This window comes from Cottoperca gobio, unplaced genomic scaffold, assembly GCF_900634415.1.
Source record: "Cottoperca gobio unplaced genomic scaffold, fCotGob3.1 fCotGob3_298arrow_ctg1, whole genome shotgun sequence".
Taxonomy (NCBI): Eukaryota; Metazoa; Chordata; class Actinopteri; order Perciformes; family Bovichtidae; genus Cottoperca; species Cottoperca gobio.
The window spans coordinates 73,492-91,257 of NW_021166907.1; the positions used below are offsets into that span (position 1 = coordinate 73,492).

General features: G+C 39.7%; 2 protein-coding genes and 1 long non-coding RNA gene across 6 annotated transcripts; all 3 read right to left on the minus strand.

Annotated features, from left to right (window-relative positions):
* Positions 1–3,142: 3,142 nt before the first annotated feature.
* crebl2 (cAMP responsive element binding protein-like 2) lies at positions 3,143–5,829 on the minus strand. 4 transcript variants are annotated; one of them, XR_003831942.1, is made up of 5 exons: positions 5,768–5,829; positions 5,573–5,660; positions 4,612–4,809; positions 3,958–4,162; positions 3,143–3,488 (listed from the first exon to the last, which is right to left on the minus strand). XR_003831942.1 is itself a non-coding variant. In XM_029427188.1 (3 exons), exons 1-3 carry the CDS (start codon positions 5,585–5,587, stop codon positions 4,025–4,027), a joined length of 351 nt encoding a protein of 116 aa, XP_029283048.1. In that variant the 5' UTR covers positions 5,588–5,819; the 3' UTR covers positions 3,143–4,024. The 4 variants fall into 4 exon arrangements, 1 of the variants encoding a protein (XP_029283048.1); XR_003831940.1 differs by having other exon boundaries at positions 5,573–5,819; XR_003831941.1 differs by having other exon boundaries at positions 3,143–3,654; positions 5,573–5,819.
* Positions 5,830–7,526: 1,697 nt separating this feature from the next.
* Positions 7,527–13,099, minus strand: gpr19 (G protein-coupled receptor 19). The gene is given in 3 exon segments (XM_029427189.1): positions 7,527–8,835; positions 8,837–9,441; positions 12,605–13,099. Coding segments are annotated over 2 exon segments (1,269 nt in total). The 5' UTR covers positions 9,416–9,441; positions 12,605–13,099; the 3' UTR covers positions 7,527–8,145.
* Positions 13,100–14,696: 1,597 nt separating this feature from the next.
* LOC115005396 (uncharacterized) lies at positions 14,697–17,055 on the minus strand. Its single transcript, XR_003831943.1, has 3 exons — positions 16,482–17,055; positions 16,204–16,275; positions 14,697–15,637 (listed from the first exon to the last, which is right to left on the minus strand). It is a non-coding gene; the product is annotated as an uncharacterized LOC115005396 (long non-coding RNA).
* Between the last annotated feature and the right edge of the window lie 711 nt (positions 17,056–17,766).

Consider the following 17,766-nt stretch of genomic DNA (forward strand, 5'->3'; position numbering starts at 1 on the left):
GGCGTTGACGTCAACACACACACACACGCGCGCGCGCGCGCGCACACACACACACACACACACACACACACTAAACTTTAACTTTAGGCCCCGTTAACGGAACTTTAGCAGAAGTGTTGGTTAACTCACCGTTAGAGAATTCGACGTGAGGAGTCCAGACGGCCGTTGACGCCGCTGGACGGTTAACGACGTCAGATGGAGTTTTAAAGAAGAGAAAGTAGAAGCGGTAAAGTTGGAGCTGAAGAAGAAGAAGGTGCTGCCATCAGAGAGATGATGAGGTCACTGCGTTAAAAATAAAAGGATGTCGTCATCGGAGCTCCAGTCAAATGAACTCAACGGGCTTCTTAAAGGCGCAGGCACCCTTAATAAAACCGAGCCGACAGAAAACAACTTTAAGAGGTTCAAACTGTCAGGACAGGTTTACAGTATGGAAGACACATACTGTCAGGACAGGATTACAGTATGGAAGACACATACTGTCAGGACAGGATTACTGTATGGAAGACACATACTGTCAGGACAGGTTTACAGTATGGAAGACACATACTGTCAGGACAGGATTACTGTATGGAAGACACATACTGTCAGGACAGGTTTACAGTATGGAAGACACATACTGTCAGGACAGGTTTACAGTATGGAAGACACATACTGTCAGGACAGGTTTACAGTATGGAAGACACATACTGTCAGGACAGGTTTATAGTATGGAAGACAAATACTGTCAGGACAGGTTTACAGTATGGAAGACACATACTGTCAGGACAGGTTTACAGTATGGAAGACAAATACTGTCAGGACAGGTTTATAGTATGGAAGACACATACTGTCAGGACAGGTTTACTAGTATGGAAGACAAATACTGTCAGGACAGGTTTACAGTATGGAAGACACATACTGTCAGGACAGGTTTACAGTATGGAAGACAAATACTGTCAGGACAGGTTTACAGTATGGAAGACACATACTGTCAGGACAGGTTTACTAGTATGGAAGACACATACTGTCAGGACAGGTTTACAGTATGGAAGACACATACTGTCAGGACAGGTTTACAGTATGGAAGACACATACTGTCAGGACAGGTTATAGTATGGAAGACACATACTGTCAGGACAGGATTACTAGTATGGAAGACACATACTGTCAGGACAGGATTACTAGTATGGAAGACAAATACTGTCAGGACAGGATTATAGTATGGAAGACACATACTGTCAGGACAGGATTATAGTATGGAAGACACATACTGTCAGGACAGGATTATAGTATGGAAGACAAATACTGTCAGGACAGGTTTACAGTATGGAAGACACATACTGTCAGGACAGGTTTACAGTATGGAAGACAAATACTGTCAGGACAGGTTTACAGTATGGAAGACACATACTGTCAGGACAGGTTTACAGTATGGAAGACACATACTGTCAGGACAGGTTTACAGTATGGAAGACACATACTGTCAGGACAGGTTTACAGTATGGAAGACACATACTGTCAGGACAGGTTTACAGTATGGAAGACACATACTGTCAGGACAGGTTTACAGTATGGAAGACACATACTGTCAGGACAGGTTTACAGTATGGAAGACACATACTGTCAGGACAGGTTTATAGTATGGAAGACACATACTGTCAGGACAGGTTTACAGTATGGAAGACACATACTGTCAGGACAGGTTTATAGTATGGAAGACAAATACTGTCAGGACAGGTTTACAGTATGGAAGACAAATACTGTCAGGACAGGTTTACAGTATGGAAGACACATACTGTCAGGACAGGTTTACTGTATGGAAGACACATACTGTCAGGACAGGTTTATAGTATGGAAGACACATACTGTCAGGACAGGTTTACAGTATGGAAGACACATACTGTCAGGACAGGTTTACAGTATGGAAGACACATACTGTCAGGACAGGATTACAGTATGGAAGACACATACTGCCAAGAAATAAACAGATTCAATGTTAGAAATACAAAATATATACTTTGTAAAAACCAAGGTGAGAATGGGCAGAGTAATGAACCTTGTTGTACACCAAAGTAACTTCAGAGCATTCTTATATTTTCAAAATGCAAACTGTAAATCGTTATTTGCACAAAACCTTTTTAAATGAGTGATTTGTGAGTTTATTAATTCAGCAGTTTTTGAGTTGTGCAGCATTCCAGTTGATTCCTGAGGCTGCAGCTACGGGACGGAGAGCAGACGGAGGACAAAGGATGTGATGAAAGCAGAAGAAAACTGAAAACTGGAGCAATTAACACACATGGTTAACTCCGACTGATGAAAGAGACGATCAAAGCTGCTGCAGAGACACTAAACACAACAATAATCTGCAGCTAATACAAAGTTATTAATCTGTTCAACCGGGAGGTTAAACAATAGCAAATACATGAAATGCTCATTCAGTTTGTTCACGTCTCCTTAAACAGACTGTTTATTTCTTATATCCTTAAACTTGACACTACAGGTGAACAGAGTCATACATGTTGTACACACTACAGGTGAACAGGGTCATACATGTTGTACACACTACAGGTGAACAGAGTCATACATGTTGTACACACTACAGGTGAACAGGGTCATACATGTTGTACACACTACAGGTGAACAGAGTCATACATGTTGTACACACTACAGGTGAACAGGGTCATACATGTTGTACACACTACAGGTGAAACAGAGTAGTAGTTGTACACACTACAGGTGAACAGAGTCATACATGTTGTACACACTACAGGTGAACAGAGTCATACATGTTGTACACACTACAGGTGAACAGGGTCATACATGTTGTACACACTACAGGTGAACAGAGTCATACATGTAACTAACAGATATCATGAAGCTTCCCCACTTCATGACTCACATCAACACAAGTTTATATTACAAGTGTTTAATATGTACATGAGGCGTTATGTAATGTAGCTGTTACACACACAGTTACACACACAGTTACACACACAGTTACACACACACACACGCACTCTGATGTTCTCATGTTCCTCTCGTCTGAAGATGTTCTGAAGATAAATAATCAACATCTCTAAACGACACAGCAGGAGAACCCTGCATTAGTCTCACGTCTCACATGAATGAGCGCTGGTGGTGTTCACTCACAGACACAAACACGTTTTGTTTTTCACACACATTTATTTATTTATTGTTGCAAAGCCTCAAACTACAATCATCTAACAAAGTGCTTCTGCCAAAGAGAAGAAAGTGCACAAAGTCTCATCACCTCACGGACAGAAGGTGACGTTTACAAAGATTTAGAAGCCGAAAGAAAATACAAAAACACGTGAAACTGAATGAGAAGCATCGCTCGTCTGGAATCTTCATCATTTACAATCTTTGCACAAAGAACCGACTCTGAGCCCGTTTATATAAAATACAAATACAAAAATATATCCGACAACATCGCTGTACATTTCTTTATTTTAGTGCTACAGCGGGACGGCCATCTTGTCAGGAAACACCTGCAGACATAATTCATAAGTCATATTTAAAATAAATATATAAATATAAAGTGAAGGGCAGCAAATTAAAACAGGAGTTATGAACCAGAAGTCTCCATCGGGGCGCCGACGCTCTTTAAATCCAGTTTATTAATCACCGATGTGACTTATTACACTAAACAATGATCTGTAAAGATAGAATGTGACCAGAGCTGAGTTTCATATTTAGTCGTGTTGTTACATCATCATCGCTTTAATCAGACCGTCGCCTGAAGAATAACTTTATTTATTTATAGATTTATTTCAGGAACAAACTTTAGAAGTTATGAGAATAAATGAACAAAGACTTGTGAATGCTGAACTGGAGTTTCAAAGTTCGACCCTGAAGAGGCCTCGTGTCTTAACGAAGTGTAAAGTGCGTCGGACGCCCCGATGAAGCGCCGTGTTTGTTACAGGAGAAGAAAAGAGATTGAGATGAAACTTTACTCACATAAACGCAGCTCCGTGTGTCGTCTGTGAAACAAAGATTAGAGAATAAAACTACATGCAGGTTATGTTCAGTTGCTGATGCTGTTCTTCTTGGACGTCTTGGTGCTGCTGCCGCTCTGAGACGTCTTCTGCTCGTCTCCCGTCAGCAGAGCTTTGATCTCCGACGGGATCTTCCCCTGGTCCATCGCTGAGCACCACTGCTTGTACTGCGGAGCACAAACCACAAACTCTTCACGTTCTGATGAAGCTCCAAACGTCTCCAGTCAGTCATCAGTAAAACTTGTTTTTGTGGATAAATACCAACAAACATGATAAACGCTGAATGTTTCACTCATGGAGGGTGAGGGTTCTGTAGCGTCTCTTTGTGCTTCATAGTTTTCTGTAATTAATCTTAAAACTTTCCCTGATTTGATCGGATTCTATTTTAGATTTATTTTAGATTCTAATTGGAGAGAAAAAAGAGCCGAAAGCTCGTGAAACGTTCAAACGCACAGAATTGATTTTAACTTCTATTCACAAACAAAACATTCTTCTTCATTCTCTACTTCGCAACACGTTTGCCATCGGACCGTTTCTGGTGTTCTTCTCGTTGGAACACGTTTCAGAGAAAGTGAAACGTGTCACGAGCAGAAGATCAGAGCTGAAGGTGTCGTACCATCTCCAGCTCCTCCCTCAGGGCGCAGATGGCTCTCTCCTTGCTGGACACCAGCTCCTCCAGGTACTGGTAGCGCAGCTTCTTCCTCGCTCGGCACTCTCTGGCGCTCTGACGGCTTCGCTCCAGTTTGGCCTTCAGGTCGATCTTTGCAGGTTTGCGGCCGCGTTTGCCCGGTTTCTTCACTTTACCAGCCACCATCTGACGACAATAATCATAACTTTGTATTTATATTCTTACACATAGAGAGACGAGGGGGATTCATTGGGGTTATTTATGTTGAGTTTTGTATCACAAGTTATATATCAAATAACACAGATCATCAAAAACACTTTTTAGTGATTAAAATGTAAGACTCTCAAATCATTTATCATAACATCCAAATAGTTACAATGCAATTGTGAAATATACATTTTACAGAATTCAACTATACTCACAACGATCAATCAAACATATTTAATTATATTTAAATATTCTATCTATTCTATGATCATTTATGTTACTGTACAGATCATACACAATCTAAAACAATGAACTAATACATGATGTATTATTATTATTATTATTATTATTATAGATTAACACATTTAAATAAGCTTCACCGGCTGCAACAGTAAATCATTATAATACAATATAATATATATTATTCTGCATGAGAACTTTTATTTTAGGTACTTTAAGTATACTCTGATGATACTCGTTTTGCACTTTAATGCAGGTGTGTGCTGTTAGTACTTTTACTAAAGTAAAATCTGAATGTAACGTTACGATATCTTCTGTACAAGCTAACGTTAGCTTTATTAACGATAGTTAGCAGCATTTAACGAACAGCTAGCCTCACAGACGACTCGTTTACCGTTAATACAGTTATTAACTTTACAGCACTGATGACAATAACATGTTTATGTTAATTCATCTGTTAATTATTATTCGATAATCACTCAGTTAGCTGTTAGCTTCTTACCTTGTTATCATCCATTTTGGTGAATGCTAACGGTGGCAGCTAGCTCCCGTTAGCTGCAGTCAGCTAACAGCTCCGCTGCGAGATCAAACTGCAGACAGATAATAAGATAAGATAATAAAAGTTAAATGTTTAAAGTCAGTTAGCAGGAAGCGCACGGACATAAGCTAACAGTTAGTGATGTTTAGCTTTGTTTACATCGTGTTTCCTGTTGACGTTTCTTCTTCTTCTGCTTTAATTGGGGTTGTGCACAGCGCCACCTGCTGACCGGAGGGTGTAGTGCTGCAGCGGCGCTGCGGTCACATTATGTAACTAATACTTCATAATCAGGAGTACTTGTACATAAAGTGGTACTTCTGCAGCTCACACAGGCTTTTATTTATTTGACAGTTCATTTAATAAAGACACTTACATGGTACATGGAAATATTGTACTGTAGCTCAACCAATATTAATAAAAATGTAATTCATAATAAAGAAAATATTTGAAAAAAATATTTTGAATACTCTTAATATGTTCATTAATATTTATATTTGTATATAACATGTTTATTATTATTATGATATAATGGTTATCTTTTATAACCATTATAACCAATAAGTATTTTTTTAAATATTTATTTTCCTATTATTATTCACCATGCACCGGTCCCTGGGTTACTTACTTACTTGTTTTATTTATATCTTTTACATGTTTTATTGTTTTTGCTATTTTCTGCCTCTTTTCTTTGTTATTGGTTTGATCACTGTCGACATCTTCATCATCTTCATCATCATCATCATCATCATTGAACACCTGCCTTGAGGCTATTTTAGTTGGCACACCACACCAGGTCCAGTCCTCCCCCATAACCCACATCACCTGTTCTGGTCAAGACATCCCCCCTATCACCATCAGTCACCAACCTGGGTGTAAGATTTGACCCTCATCTGACCTTTGACACCCTCATCAAACATCTGTGCAAGACCTCCTTCTACCACCTCAGGAACATTGCAGAGCTCCGCCCCACAGCTCTCCCTGTCAGACGCTGAACAACTCGTCAACGCCTTTGTCTCCTCAAGGTTGGACTACTGCAACGCTCTCATCGGGATTCCAAGCGGGAGCCTTCAGAAGCTCAATAAATCCAGAACAGCGCCGCTAGGATCCTGATGAGGGTGTTAAAATATTCTCATTATGTTTATTATATAAACATTCTCCACTCCCTCCACTGTCTCATTCAGGATCGAATACAACATCTCCCTCCTCACCCATCAGTGCATACATGGAAATGCTCCTCCGTACCTCAAGGAACTCCTCTCCCAACAAACCTCCACACGTAACCTCCGCACCATGGGCAATTCGGGCCTTCTGCTCAGCCGCTCCTCACCTGTGGAATCCCCTCCCAGAACACCTGAGGACTCCACAGGCCACCGACTCCTTCAAGAAGAGCATAAAAACCTCTCTTTTCACAAAAGCCTTTCCGTAAAATCTTATGTCTGTTGTTTTTGTTGTCCTGCATTTTAGCGCCTTGAGATGCTTAGCTTTGAAAGCCACTTTATTATATATTATCAATTTATTATTATTATTATTATCATTATTATTATTATTATTATTATTATTATTATTGCATGGTGTCAGTATTTGCACTTGTTTTTATTTAATCTCTTATTTTATTGTAAAGCACTTTCACTACACCCCCTCTATGAAAGGGGCTATTCAAATAAAGTTGATCATTACTTGTCCTGAAGGTGGCAGAAGAAAGTTCCCGTTGTTGTGTTCTCTGAACATTTACAAACAATCTCTGGCACAAGAATGTTCTTTGGGATTAACAAAGTTGTATCTCATCTCATCACATCTACTGTAGAGCGTGTCAGCAGCACTGTGCGCATGCTAACATGTGCATTGTGACAAAATAGTGATGAGAAAATAAGAAAACACATGAGACCACACGGAGAAGAAGATACAGTGTGATAAATACTTGGTGAGTATTTACGGATTCCTTTATTTATATTTCGATCTCTTTCATCGGGATGTACTTTTTGACGTTTCATCAGATATTTTCCAAAACCCTGAAAACACTTGTGGCTCCTCCCACGCCACGACTCCATCACTTTATTAACACTGCGAGTTTAACTTTAAATACATCAGAGGAAACAAACTGTAGATTCCTGGTTTTGTTAGCAACAACTCTTAACGTAGAGAAGCAGATGATGTCAACATACGGCGAGTAGCCACTACTTACGTTAGCTTCTACCACATACATCACTGCAGCCAATCAGATGCATTTACAACAAACTGACATCAAAACACAAAATCTGATGCATCAATGGCAAAAACAATCCGTCAAAATACTGCACATAAATAGATTATGATTCAAATCTGAAGTATAAAAACGTCTAGCTGTTCGCCTCCAATATGGCTGCCACAAGGTGTTTCATCAGAAAAAAGCCCTTTTATACAAACTGGAAACATTCTGTGTCTGCGAGTCGTCGTTGGATACAGGGCGAGCATGTTAGTCCCGAGCTAGCTGTACCTGCCAACACTGACGTTGTGCTGTTGAAGAATGATTTGTGTACGTTCACAGTTTCCAAACTCACTTAGACAAAAGTATTCGGAGGGTTGGCATTCGAGGTCCAGGCGACCTTCTTTTCCTTCGCCTCTCGGCCAAACGTATCGTGAACCGAGTCCTTGGCGAGCGTATTGGCTTGAACTGGGATTTCCACGACCCCAATGTAGTTCTTTTTGGCCACCCGGGAGCTTGCCGTGATGGTGTACGCGTTGCTGCGGTAGCATTTCATGGACGACATGCAGAAGGTCTCCCTCATGCCCCTTCTGAAGTTTGCATTGTAGACGGAGTACAGGGTCGGCTTGGACGCTGTGGAGCTGAAAGAGATCCACGTGAGGGCCGTGAAGAACAGCAGCCCCTGCCTGCTCGGTCCGTCGGACTCCCTCGGGTGCCACAGCTGGGCGACGTAGAAGGGCGTCCAGGTGAGGAAGAAAACTGAGTTGAGCATGAGGAACATCTTGATGGTCTTGACTTTAGTCCGTGGGACGATGTTCATCGTCCGACGCACCGTGTGGCCGTCAGCACTGATCCTCCAGATGTAGCGGATGACCCGCTGGTAGAATGACACGATCAGCGCCACTGGGACCAAAAACCCAAACAGGAGATGAACGGCGGCGTAGGCTATACTGCCCCAGCTGACCGGAAGGAAAAAGTCACAATGACTGCTGTCTGTTGAGCCATAGAAGAAGAGACAGGGCGCCACGAAGGCTGCGTCAAACAAGCCACGAGGCCGCGATCATCTTCTTCGCTTTCTCTCTGGACACTTTGAAGCTGAGCGGGTACACGATTGTATAGAAGCGGTCTACAGAGATGGACAGCAGGACATAGACCTGCACGCCGGGGCAGAGGTGCTGCAGGTAGCGCACGGCCTTGCAGGTAGCGGCACTCAGTGGCCATCGTCCTGAGGCGACCTGCAGGAGGATGAAGGGCGCCCAGCCGATGCTCATGAGCAGGTCTGCACACGCCATCGACACCACAAAGTAGTTGGTGGTGGATTGAGTCCGTCGGCTCCGGTGGATGACCAGACAGACGAGGGCATTTCCCAGGATGGAGACCAACCAGAGAACCCCGAACACCAAACCCAGGACGGCGACCTCGCCTGAAGTCAACTCATCGGAGGTGGAGGTTCTGTTCGGCCCGCCGTAGGACGAGCCCCCGAGGCTGCAGAGGGGAGTTGTGGGTAGGATTGCCAGGACAGTTGCGTTCTCCCTCTCAGAGAAGTTAAATGACATCTGATAGGTGAAAGATGGAGAGTAAAGGGAGGGGTTGACACGGACTGTGTTTGATGAGGCATACACCATCGCTAGACTGCTGTACCAGAGCGGAGCTGTGGACACAGAGACACAGACTCACCGTGAGTACAATCAGCAGCACACACAAAGGTGACACTTGGGGTAATTATGAGCTGGAACTTTTTCTTGGCTGTTGTTTGTCAGGAAATAGTTCCAACATGTGAGGATAGAAGAAGGCTGGTAGGTAGGTTTGTTTTTCTTTTGTAAGTCTGATCTCATACCAGAGGGGAAGTTAAATAGTGTTTGTAAGACTTGTTGAACTTAATAAACATTGATGGTGTTTGGACCTCTGAGCGGGTCGTAGTTCAGATGAAACTGCTTATCAAGCCAGTGAAGGTTTGTTGGTAGTTAAGAAGGTGGTTGGTAGTTAAGAAGGTGGTTGGTAGTTAAGAAGGTGGTTGGTAGTTAAGAAGGTGGTTGGTAGTTAAGAAGGTGGTTGGTGGTTAAGAAGGTTGGTTGGTAGTTAAGAAGGTGGTTGGTAGTTAAGAAGGTGGTTGGTAGTTAAGAAGGTGGTTGGTGGTTAAGAAGGTTGGTTGGTAGTTAAGAAGGTTTGTTGGTAGTTAAGAAGGTTGGTTGGTAGTTAAGAAAAGAAGGTTGGTTGGTAGTTAAGAAGGTTGGTTGGTAGTTAAGAAGGTTGGTTGGGAGCTGGTTAGTCGTTTGATAGGTGGTTATTAAGAGGCTGGTTGGTATTAAAGTGATGTTCCTGTTGTTTCAGCTCTAATGAAGTTCTGTACACACCGATGGGATCATTGTTAATGAAGAACAGAAACACGTCTCAGCTCGCCGTTGAGGTCTTTTAATCATCTAATGAAGACGTACTTCCACTTCAGAAATCACATCTGGGGAAAAGTCTCAAGAAACTAAACTGTGGATTTACATTTTCATTAACCAGGGAGGCAGAGCATTGTTCTAAAAGGTGAACTAACGTAGCTTGTGAATATAACCGCTCCGACTCTGCAGCCTGTGCTGCTGGTTGATTTAATGAATCCTTGTCAGGGATCCAGTTTAACGTCCACAGAGATCCTGCTCTCCTCGGAGGTCGAACATTAAGGATGTGAAGACGCCGGTGACGGAAAACTCTGTTTATTGCTGCCTTTGTGTGTTAAATATTTCCAAGTTTTAAACACAGACAGTAGTGGACGAAGTATTGCGATACTTTACTGCAAAAGTACTAATAAATAATTACAGTAAAGTCCTGCATTGAAAATGTTACTTCAGTAAAAGTGTGTAAGTATAATCAGGAACGTGAGTAAAAGTACTCAATGTAGAAACATCAAGAAGAAAATGATAAAAAATGAAATAAATTCCAATATATATATATATACTCAGGAAATCCTTAATTTTTAGAAGCAGGAATCGTGAAATATTTGTGATTTTTTTGTATAGAAAATGGAAAACTTAAATGTGCTGAACTTAACAATTATTTTCTTATTGAATAATCTGCAGATATAGACGAATAGAATAATGGTTTGGTTATAAAATGTCAGAAAATGTTGAAGAATGTCCATCGCAGTTCTCAAAGTCCAAGGTTTGTCTTTAAATGTCTTGTTCTTGTCAGCCCGAACCTCAAGACACACAACACGACTACAAAGAGACACAACTACAAAGAGACACAACATGACTACAAAGAGACACAACTACAAAGAGACACAACATGACTACAAAGAGACACAATTACAAAGAGACACAACATGACTACAAAGAGACACAACTACAAAGAGACACAACACGACTACAAAGAGACAACATGACCACAAAGAGACACAAAAGGACTATAAAGAGACACAACACGACTACAAAGAGACAACACGACCACAAAGACACACAAAGACACACAAAAGGACTATAAAGAGACACAACACGACTACAAAGAGACACAACACGACTACAAAGAGACACAAAACGACTACAAAAAGACACAACACGACTACAAAGAGACACAACACGACTACAAAGAGACACAACACGACTACAAAGAGACAACATGACCACAAAGAAACACAACACGACCACAAAGAAACACAACACGACCACAAAGAGACACAACACAACCACAAAGAGACACAACACGACCACAAAGAAACACAACACGACCACAAAGAGACACAACATGACTACAAAGAGACACAACACGACTACAAAGAGACACAAAATGACTACAAAGAGACACAACACGACTACAAAGAGACACAACACGACTACAAAGAGACACAAAATGACTACAAAGAGACACAAAATGACTACAAAGAGACACAACTACAAAGAAACACAACACGACCACAAAGTGAGGCTGTATAACATCTATAAAGTCTGGATCCTGCTTCTATAAAGGTGCTGCTGTCTCATAATCTACATGACAATACGAACATCAGTGTGCACATCTTTATATTTAACCCCTTTAACACGTTAAACAAGTTAAACATAAACATGTTTAATATAAACTGAGTCCCTTCCATGAAGAGTTAAACCTCTTCATGGAAAAACACTGAGCACCAACATCTGCTGTTTCACCTGAAAGTGGATTATTTATATCATTTTAATTTAAATGTCAAATTAAATGATAATAATCCTAAAACATCACCACATTATAATTTGTGAATTTATACACACATATATATATATATATATATATATATATATATATATATATATATAATGTAATATAATATATGGTACTGCTAAAAACAAACAAACATAATGAATATTAATTTAATCTGAAAATGATTATTCTCAATAAATTAATAATACACACATATGGTTAATTTAAATAAAGGTAATCTTCTTATATTTATCTTTAACCTTAAAAACATAAAACCATCCATCAGACATGTAATAAATAAATAAACCATAAAGGATGTGTCGGACATGTCTGCATCTCCTTCACAGCGATGACTGAAGCAGGAAATAAGAATCAAACATATAAATTAAATAAAGAGAATAAAGAGAATAAAGAGAATTAGGTTTTATTCCTCCGGGTGTCTACAGGTGATGTATCCGTCTTTAGACGCTGAATAACGGACGCTGAGCTCCGGACGTGTTTCACCGTCAGTGATGTTTTTATTCTCAGGTTAAGCTAAATGTTTGTGTAGAAGAAGAAGAAGAAGAAGAAGAAGAAGAAGAAGAAGAAGAAGAAGAAGAAGAAGAAGAAGAAGAAGAAGAAGAAGAAGAAGAAGAAGAAGAAGAAGAAGAAGCACTCACCGGTTCACAGCAGAGTGCGAGGAAAACCTTCATTTTGGTGTTTTTCCATCAAACAGTGCGGGCAGGGAGGGGCCGGAGGAGGGCGGTGTTTCCTGACAGGGGCGGACACACTGCTTCTGGAGCCCGAAGCTCACAGTAAAACTAACGTCCCAACATCCACCTGTTCTTGCTTCATCTATTTATTCATCTATAATCTATTTTAATAATTTGTCAGGCAAAAAAGTAATCATTTAAATTCCAAATGTGTCATTAGTTTATCCAAATAATGCATATATACGCAATTCACGCACAGAGAATCGGAATTTATTTATATTTATTAATCTAGAGTATAAATTAAATGAACCTGTCTGTGTGCATCGTGAGATAGCTAACGTTAACTAACTAACAAGCTAGCTAACGTTAGCCAACTGTCTAACAAGCTAGCTAACGTTAACCAACTGTCTAACAAACTAGCTAACATTAACCAACTGTCTAACAAGCTAGCTAACATTAACCAACTGTCTAACAAGCTAGCTAACATTAACCAACTGTCTAACAAGCTAGCTAACATTAACCAACTGTCTAACAAGTTAGCTAACATTAACCAACTGTCTAACAAGCTAGCTAACGTTAGCCAACTGTCTAACAAGCTAGCTAACATTAACCAACTGTCTAACAAGCTAGCTAACATTAACCAACTGTCTAACAAGTTAGCTAACATTAACCAACTGTCTAACAAGCTAGCTAACGTTAGCCAACTATTCAATGAGCTCGCTAACATTAGCCAACTGTCTAACGAGCTAGCTAACATTAACTGACTATCTAATGAGCTATAGAACCAACAGCATGTCATAAACCCAGGTGTTTTTGTAATTATTCTCATGGGCAGGTTTAACTATAACCAATAATTATAATTTAAATAATAAAACACCTATTTGGCAATAGCTAGCTAGCTAGTTAGATAGTTAGCTAACATTATCTATCTTGTTAGTTAGCTAACGTTAGCTAGGTAGTTAGATAGTTAGCTAACGTTAGCTAGCTAGTTAGATAGTTAGCTAACGTTATCTAGCTTGTTAGATAGTTAGCTAACGTTATCTAGCTTGTTAGATAGTTAGCTAACGTTATCTAGCTTGTTAGATAGTTAGCTAACGTTAGCTAGGTAGCACACAGACAGGTTAATATAATTCGGTCTCTAGATGAACTCATATTTATAAAATTAAACTCTTCTGCAGACTTGTGTCCAACGTTACTTTTTATAAGAATAAAAGTTCATTTATCAGCTGCTGTTAATGTTGTATTTCATGTCCTGCTCTTCTATTCTGCCTTTATTGTGTTTTACTTATGAACATAAACTCGATAAAAGTGCTCTGTAAATAAAACGTTTTTACACTTTCCTCACCAGACTTTCAAAAAACATAAACAATACATAACAGTATAAATATACAAAACATATTAAGAATAAAATAGAGAAAAAAAAGAATGTTTCTCTTACAGCTGATAAAATATATATTTTAACATCTTCTCATAATTGAAACATAACTAAATCAATAACACATACAAATGAATAAAATAAAAATACATAAAAAATGATATAAATAGAAAAATAAATGTTTCTCCTGCAGCTAATCTTCTAAAATATTGGTATTTATATAAACATATGAGGGACACTCTGTGGTTCAAGATGATGTATTAATGAACAGGCTGCTGGAGGAACTCATTAACACTTTAACGATGATTATATTTACAGCCACACAGCGTGACTCTGATCTCTCTATAAAAGGAGACGATGGCGTCCATCTTCAAATACTGCTCTGATGCTGACGCAGCACATCGCCGCGGCAACCGCGTCACCGAGGAGACGGCCGGTCGCCATGGGTAACCAACAATGGTGCTGATGGGAGGGCGGAGGAGGAAGAGGTTATAGTTGTCTCATGTGAACCTGGTTTATCAACGGTTCATATTTCAATCTTTAAGTATTTGGATCACAATCACAATTTAGTAATTAATCATTTAGTTAAATCTCTTGTGACTTCATATACGAATAAGATCTGATTTATTTAATAATCCTAATATCCTGAATTCTTCAGTGATTTCCAGATTAAACACAATCAGACGATTTCTTAAGATATTTATTTATTTACAAGTTCAAACAATCATTGAGCATTTTAAATGATTATTGACAAAACATTAATCCTTCTAAAGATTTCAACATACTGACCAGAGTTATGGATACATGAGAACTCGTGGACTATTGGCCTTTTAGAACAATAAATAAGAAACAAATGTAATCAGCATTCTTATACTAAACATTTCACTTTAATAGTGAAGTAATGAAGAAACGTAAAGACGGAGAGATGTTTGAAAGTGGATTATATTAGACGAATAACATGAAAGTTATTAGTTTGTTAGTTACTTTGTGTATTTTAAATTGTCATAAACACAGAAAACCCATTAAATAGACAATTATTACATCCAACACAATAATCCCTTAAAAACTCTTAATTCACCCGTGAAATCTCATCCATCTTAAGTATTATTGAGTTTCCAGATATTCATCAGAGGTCTGACATTAATAAACTTTAATGTATTAAAGTTTTATAAAGGAAACAACTTTACAGTTACCTCATTTTTAAATTGACGATTTCCCAAATGTGCTGTTAATTAATTTATTACATTTAATTCAGGCAACTTTAATCACACCTTAATGAATAACCTGATGATTAATGTCATTAATATGCAATCTAAAGTAGTTCATTAAGATCTTTAAGGCTCTTTTCTACCAAACTGCAGCTTTAAGTAAGTTAACGATCAAGTGAAAGTATTTTAAGGGTTTTCTTCAGGTACAAATATACTTACAGCGCTCAAAGCGGTTTCTAAAGCAGCGTCTGAAGGAGGGTAGCCGTGTGTTCATGAACACAGGAGATACAAAAAGCTTCTTCTGACGACGTTATTTACAAGATAAACACTCAGAATATTTACAAGAAGCTTCTGAAGAAACACGAGGAATCGAAGCTTCAACCTCTCAGACCTCCGTCCAGCGTCAGAGTCCCGAATCTGAAGGAGGAACACACGCATTCATATTTATCAACAGCGACGACTTGAGCGTAGCTTAGCACGAACACTGGACGCTGTTAGCATGCCCTTCATTCTAAACACAAGATCAAACATGCACTTCCTGTGAAATATGACCCTGAATGAGGCAGGCTAGCAGTTTCCCCCGGCCTCCAGTGTTTGTGCTAAGCTAGGCATGCAGTGATATAATAAATATAATATTTATTATAAGTATAATAAGTATAATAAATATAATAAGTATAATAAATATAATAAGTATAATAAGTATAATAAATATAATAAGTATAATAAATATAATAAGTATAATAAATATAAGTATAAGTATAATAAATATAATAAATATAATAAGTATAATAAGTATAATAAATATAATAAGTATAATAAATATAATAAGTATAATAAATATAATAAGTATAAGTATAATAAGTATAATAAGTATAAGTATAATAAATATAATAAGTATAATAAATATAATAAGTATAATAAGTATAATAAATATAATAAGTATAGTAAATATAATAAGTATAGTAAATATAATAGATAATGACCGCTCTAAGAAGTGGTTGTTCTCTGCCAGCTCTTTGACGACGCCCTCCATCTCCTCCTTCAGCTTCTTCATCCTGGAAACAACACGAGGAGCATTTTCATGTTATTCTTATTATCTAAATAAAAGTGACACTGCGTCATCAACAGCGTCTCGTGTTCGGGGTTTGAACCGCCGGACGAGTGTGGACGCTCGGCGTTACCGCAGCAGAAGTATATTTAACATGAAAGTGTGTGCGTGTCAGCTGTTAGTAGTTATTGTTGTGACAGATTGTAAACAGACCCCAGCGTCATCTCCACCAGCGTGTTCTGACTCAGGTACGCCTGAGGCTTCATCCCCGAGGACACCAGAGGGAGAACCTTCTGAGGGAGCTGCTCCTGCAACTGTGACACACACACACACACACACACACACACACACACACACACACACACACACAGTTTGTAAGCGTGTGGATCTTCTTCACGTGAGCAGTTCTCCTCAGGTGAGTTCACGTATCAGTATCCTGAGAACGTTTACACACCGCCATCGTTAATAATCACGTCCGATTCATTCCTGATGTCAAGTTTTAGAAATGATGTTAGATTAATTTAATTCATTCTTTATTATTCTATTTTATTATAATAATAATACATTTTATTTAGAGGCGCCTTGCAGGACACCCCAGGTCGCCTTCCAGCATTTAAAAGTTATAACAGCTAAAAACAAAGACGGAAAACAAATGAGTCAAACCGACAGATAGAACAGGCAGGACGGAGTGACAGAGTGACAGAGTGTGGAGTGACAGAGTGACAGAGTGACAGAGTGACAGAGTGTGCAGAGTGACAGAGTGTGGAGTGACAGAGTGACAGAGTGTGGAGTGACAGAGTGACGGAGTGACAGAGTGACAGAGTGTGGAGTGACAGAGTGACAGAGTGTGGAGTGACAGAGTGACGGAGTGACAGAGTGTGGAGTGACAGAGTGACAGAGTGTGAGTGACAGAGTGACAGAGTGACGGAGTGACAGAGTGACAGAGTGTGGAGTGACAGGTGACAGAGTGTGGAGTGACAGAGTGACAGAGTGACAGAGTGACAGAGTGTGGTAGTGACAGAGTGACGGAGTGACAGAGTGACAGAGTGTGGAGTGACAGAGTGACAGAGTGTGGAGTGACAGAGTGGACAGAGTGACAGAGTGGTGGAGTGACAGAGTGGACGGAGTGTGGAGTGACAGAGTGACAGAGTGTAGGAGTGACAGAGTGTGGAGTGACAGAGTGACGGAGTGTGGAGTGACAGAGTGACAGAGTGACAGAGTGACAGAAGTGAACAGAGTGTGGTAGTGACAGAGTGACGGAGTGACAGAGTGACAGAGTGTAGGAGTGACGAGTGACAGAGTGTGGAGTGACAGAGTGACATGAGTGACAGAGTGTGGAGTAGTGACAGAGTGACGGAGTGTGGAGTGAAGCAGAGTGACAGAGTGTAGGAGTGACAGAGTGTGAGAGTGACAGAGTGACGGCGAGAGTGTGGAGTGACAGAGTGACAGAGTGACAGAGTGTGAGTGACAGAGTGACAGAGTGACAGAGTGTGGAGTG